Here is a 5,670-nt window from a genome sequence, read left to right on the forward strand (position 1 = left end):
AATACAAAAAAAAAAAAAAAAAAAAAAAAAAAAAAAAAAAAAAAATGATAAGATAAGAGGAAAACATTAAAAGTATTTCTTATGAGTCCTCTTAGCATTTTCCTGAGGCATTTTACAATGGAATTTCTTGCATCTGTAAACCACTAGGATCAAGTAAAGAGGAAAACATGCAGGAATTTGAGATTCTAAGATGTGAAATCAGCTCAATTAAAGAGGAAAACATTCATGGAATTTGAGATTCTAAGATGTGATTCGGAAATGGCTCCTTAACTTCTTTTCCACATTGTTATTGTCCAAAGAATTAACGGGAGAATCCAACTACATTCTGCTCAAACTAACCTCAGATTCATTACCTGGTTCATTATAAGGAACTGAAGTGGGAATTGAATGAACATTAGAAGATTGCGAAATGCCCTTAGAAAATGTTGAACCAGCTAAACACATGTTTATAATATACTTCGGCTAATTTGTTTCCTTTAGTTCAAATTCATGATTATTACATTGTTTTTTTTACGGCAATCAAAACGTTGAACAAGATTCTTCAACTACATCATCATTAAGAGTGGATAAAGCAGAGGCAATAAAATTCATACAGGCAGAGGGAATTTCCTTGGGTAATGTTTTGAATAAGTTGTAATAAAATGATCTAATATAATCCTCAGCATCTAAATCATACATATGAACTTCAAGAAGTTGTGAAGAAGTTGTCCAATTACAACAAGATAAAGTCAAGTTACATGAAACAAAGTCAAGTCTCATTAAAGTCGAATTCAAGTTGCGATTAATGTCACATTAAGAAGAATCAAGGTTCATTTACATAACAAGGGATTCAAGATACTTCTAGGAGGACTTCATTTATTCTTAGATGGTTACAAATTCTTAATAGATAATTGAAATTTAGATTTATGGTGTTTTATGAGTGTATTTTTTGTTTTAAGACTTTTGATTTACTTTATAGGTTACGTTTACATACTAATTATGGTCATAAGCTATGAAGGTTAGAATTCTTGAAATGCATCATGGAAGATCAACGGTTTAATTTGAGGCTGTGTAAAGCCACGTATGTTGTCTTTGTAAAGTAGACTTGAAAAATATAGTAAAAATAGCATTTGTGCTTTCTTTTAGTCTAGAATTACATTTCTTTGCAATTCTATGTAGTTTAAGTTACATGTTTAGAATCATTCAAGCTTGACCTGATCAATCTTTCTTGTGGAGTGATTCAGATCTCAGACAAATTTTTCTTGCCTTGAGATATTTGATCAACAAGGTAATCCAGATCTTACTTTCTCTTGAGGTGATTTCTTATCGTTTTGGAGTTCTTTGATATCTTAGATCTAAAGGTCTTATTCTTCAATAAAATTGTTAGATTAAATTCAGAAGAGTTCCATACCATTTGAGATGAAATCATCTTGATTTTGAGGTTTCAGCATTTGTGATCTAGGGGTTTGCATATCCACGAGGGTTCTTAGATCTAAGTGGCTAGAGTTTTCATATCACGATCTTTTACTTCCATGATGCTTGAATTTTCTAAATGTTCGAAGGCAGAGTAATATTTCTCAAGTTATGCTTCTTCATTTCTTGGGACGATAGATCCACGTCATTTCATGTCTTGGATGAGAAACCTTCCTCATTTAATACCATTGGAACGCAGAAGAAAGGATTTGATTGAATTAATTCTAGTGGGGCAGCAACAAAGAGACAGATGAATCTAACTCAAGCATACTTCGAGTATTAAATGTGATATCCCCTGAAGTTATTAAGTTCTCATTTTCTAAATCAATGAATGCTTCCTGCACGTGCAACTCTTGGCCATTAATTTCAGCCTTCCTTAAATCTTCATAAGTTGTGTTTTCCGACCCAACTGAGACATTAATAATATTCTCTAAAGTCTCAACTATTGCATAGGTGAGCTTAAAAATTCTTTCTCGGTCCTAGAGGTGACAACTTCATCTTCCAAAGCTTGTTTTATCCTTTTTAAGTCCATAGAATTTGAAAGGCGAAAAAGGTCGGTCAAGATTGATGAAAGAAGGACACTCTAAAGAAGAAATATCACCAACGAAGGATTAAATCTCCTCTTTTTCTATGCATAACCACAATGAATGCCGGAACAACTACACCTTGATAACTTTGAGGGAAATACAAATTGCATTTCACCAAAGAGATAAAAAGAAAACAGCCCCTGGATCAGTCTTCTATATTATTTTATTGTCCCTACTAGAGAAAAAAGCACCTTCCAATCATTCAATCATCTCTAACAAATGCAAATTATTTGTCGATTACAGTTCTTGGAATAACCAATTGAATTCTTTCAACTAGAACTTTAGCAATAATCTTGCTTCATGTCAAACGACTAGGCCACAAAATTAATTATTTCATATCTTGCTTTCATGAAATTATTGCTTCCTATTAAAAAAATGAAAAAATCTTGCTTTCATGAAACACATGCTATCTCTTGACACCCTAAGTAAAGGTAACAACCATGCAATAAAACAAAAGAGATATCACCATTGAGTACCTGTTCAAGAACAGATATAAGCTCCATTGCAGTAGCTTTGAATTGTCGAGATAATGAAATAAAATCTGGGTCTTGCTCCACTTGCTCCATCTCTAATTAAGATGAGAAAGAAGGAAGCAACGAACAACATCAGCAGATGAGTTAAAAAAAAAAAAAAAAAAGCCTATTTGTTCAATCAACAAACTCAAAAAAATCTATAGGGAAAACCACTTTCAAAGAAAAGCATACGATAAAACAGGAAAGCAAGCTTCACGGGACTGTTCACTAGAACCCAAAATACACAACGGGTAAGTATTTTTGCTTTACATGCCTCCTCCTGACACTGTATCATGTTCTTATTACATTCTCAAGGCAGTAAATCCTTCAAATCCATAAATTAAAAGTCAACTTTTTACACACACATACGCCTAAGTAAAATTGCATTTTGACCCTCTCAAACCCCAAGTTCTTAGTTCCAAATTTAAATACTAGAACTTTTAAATTCATCATGACATCAACCATAAACTTTTTTATAGCAAGTTACATTAAATGAAACTTATGTAGCCTCTCAACTTCTATCTGGTAAAAAACGGGTTATCTAATAGGGAAGCACTTCGGTGATTAAAGACAAGTCCTATTAAATATCTGCAGTGTTAATGTAGTTCATTTACCAGCTAATGAATAACTTTCCTTGTTTGTCAGTTAGAATATAGGTGCATGTGTACAGTAAATTATTGTTGTTCCTTGTTTATCACTTCCAGAATGACGTGTTCAAGGTTGCTTCTAATGAAGAGCCCTTTTCAACGCAAGAAAGATCCACAACACTGTTCTTTGTGTTTAAACAAACTATCCTAGTTAGAATGTAATTTTATCTAGGCTTCTTCCTTGTTTAGTCAGTTCCTTCATGGAGAACTTAGCGTCAGCCCGGAGTGCTTTTAACTTCCAATACGAATAAATTGTTGCAGAAACTGAATGGAGGGAAAAATTACAAAATTTCCATACCAATGAAAATGGTCCAAAAAATCATAATCAAACCCACTAACAGAATACAAAAATGCATTTGACCACCAACCTGCCTTTGTCATTTCTGAGGGTGATATTTTTGCAGTATAATATGTTCCTCTGGTGCTAAGTTCCTGGACAGAAAATCTACATAAACCTTCTAGCACAACCGTATATGTCACTTTTCCACTTGGTTTCTCTACTCCTCTAGACAGCTGCAAGGCACGAGCAGCAACACCCCTGATGAAAATAATTTTAGAGAACCAGCATCTCAACTACTACCGCATCTTGAATTTTGTAAAATTATATAAACAACATTGATAAACTTGTATATTGAGCTATATGGAGAAAGACATTGAATTCAATGGGGGAGAAAAGGGAAAAACTTACAGGTGCTTCTGCTATCTTATGGGGTTGATTAAATAGTAACAACTAGATGATGAAATGACTAGATACAAATAGATACTATACCTTGAATGCCATTGAATTACTTCCTGATGATTTTTCCCATCTACTCTTTGTGAGTCAGAGGATCCAGATTGAGCCCTTGAGCTACGATCTCCAGGATCGCTTCCCACACCTAACCATTATGTTTGTTTGAAAGAGTTTAATGATCTTTCCTTCGGCATTCCATGATGAAATAGTACGAACACATCCATCGCGGAACAATACAATGTAATTTCTAATCAAAATGCAGCCACTTAACACTTGATGGGTTATGAAAAACGCAGCAAATCAACTACCTTGAGATAACGCAGGCCCTATTGCAGATGCGTCTGCATCATCTCGCACTGGAAGAATACCAATCAACCCCTTCTCTTCTCGCTGCCACAACTCTTGCTCCACCAGTTTAACACTGCGTTCATAGTAAAACACTTTTCTCGTCAACCTTTCGTCAACGTCCATAAACTGTGCACAATCTCATAAAGCAAAAACAAATTTACCAAGCAAGTAGTATCGAATATCAGATTTTCCCAATAAAGAGATTAATTCAGGAATCCAAGAAGTTATAACTCAGTTCCATACAAGTTGAACTGAAAAGTGATCATCGAAACTTTTTAGAAAAAATGACCTTCCTCAATCGCCCAAAAAAACAACCAAAAAATCAAATTACGGTATTTCACATAAAAAAAAAATGCGAACATCACGATACGGCGAGAAAGTGATGATCCAAAGAGCGAGCCACCAAATTACCGAATAAAAGAAAAGGTCAAAATCGCAGAGACCAAAATGAAGTGAATCAGAATTTATTTGAAGGTCGGGAAAACACATCATGATTTTGCATTAAAGTAAAATTATCCATGGAAAAGACAGAGAAAGAAAACAGAGCTGTAATCAGTAGCATTCTTGAGGTGTACCTGCTGGACGAAGTGCATCGAATCCGAATGATGGCGCCGGGCAAAAGAACCTTATTCCTGAACGGAAGAATTCCGAGTCGACTCGGTAGCTCCACCGGTTCCACCATGGTAGCAGAAGAGAGAGAAATGGAGTTTACAGAATCAAAGTGGTGTAGAGAGAGAGAGAGAGAGACGTCTGTGGTAGTGGCGAGATGAGAGTGGGCTTCAACAGATCAAAACGACCCCGTCGTGACTTTGGATCAACAAAAACATTCAGTTTTCGCTTTTCTTCTCTCTTTCAGCCCCCTTCCTCGAGTATTTAAAGAGCCAGATTTTCAAAAAAGTCCCTTGGGATTTATATAATTGCTTTATCGCCTCGTTATTTTTAGAAATTTCTGTCATGGACCCCAGAAAAAGAAAACAATCATTTTGGATAAGGCGGTTGTGTTGTGGAGTTCGGATTAAATTTTGGATATTCATTCAATTCAACGTCGCCTCAACTTTTCGACTAAAACAATCTCAAAATTATTTGTTGTTAAATTACCAAAAAGTTTACAAAAAGTACCAAACGTTTAAATTAAAAACATCATATCCTAGCTTAAATCTAAGAAAATAAATACAATTATCCTATACATGTACAATGGTCGAGATGTTGTCGTCAGCCGTATAGAACTGTCTTGTCTTAACCTAACATGCACATAGCTTGAGTATTTGTAGCCCACTATTGTGGTTAAATGCAATGACAGGACCTATCCTTTCAATCTATTTTGCTACGTGTTATCGTAACAGGTAACTTGGATGTGTATATACTCTACACATAGCTCATACATGTGAGTA

General features: G+C 34.9%; 1 protein-coding gene across 3 annotated transcripts in view; it reads right to left on the reverse strand.

Annotated features, from left to right (window-relative positions):
- LOC111498331 (lon protease homolog 2, peroxisomal-like) overlaps window positions 1-5,110 on the reverse strand; it is a 13,360-nt gene extending 8,250 nt beyond the window's left edge. The window contains exons 1-5 of one of the 3 annotated variants that reach the window (XM_023149513.1): window positions 4,855-5,110; window positions 4,240-4,352; window positions 3,968-4,076; window positions 3,571-3,736; window positions 2,516-2,607 (exon numbers count right to left, since the gene is read on the reverse strand). In XM_023149513.1, the coding sequence (XP_023005281.1) occupies window positions 2,516-2,607; window positions 3,571-3,736; window positions 3,968-4,076; window positions 4,240-4,352; window positions 4,855-4,961 (587 nt within the window). In that variant the 5' untranslated portion in view covers window positions 4,962-5,110. Of the gene's footprint in view, window positions 1-2,515; window positions 2,608-3,566; window positions 3,737-3,967; window positions 4,077-4,239; window positions 4,353-4,854 lie in introns of those variants that run through there. The other 2 variants (XM_023149512.1, XM_023149514.1) reach the window with 2 other exon arrangements.
- Between the last annotated feature and the right edge of the window lie 560 nt (window positions 5,111-5,670).

This window comes from Cucurbita maxima, unplaced genomic scaffold (genome assembly GCF_002738345.1).
Source record: "Cucurbita maxima cultivar Rimu unplaced genomic scaffold, Cmax_1.0 Cma_Scf00025, whole genome shotgun sequence".
NCBI classification, from domain to species: domain Eukaryota; kingdom Viridiplantae; phylum Streptophyta; class Magnoliopsida; order Cucurbitales; family Cucurbitaceae; genus Cucurbita; species Cucurbita maxima.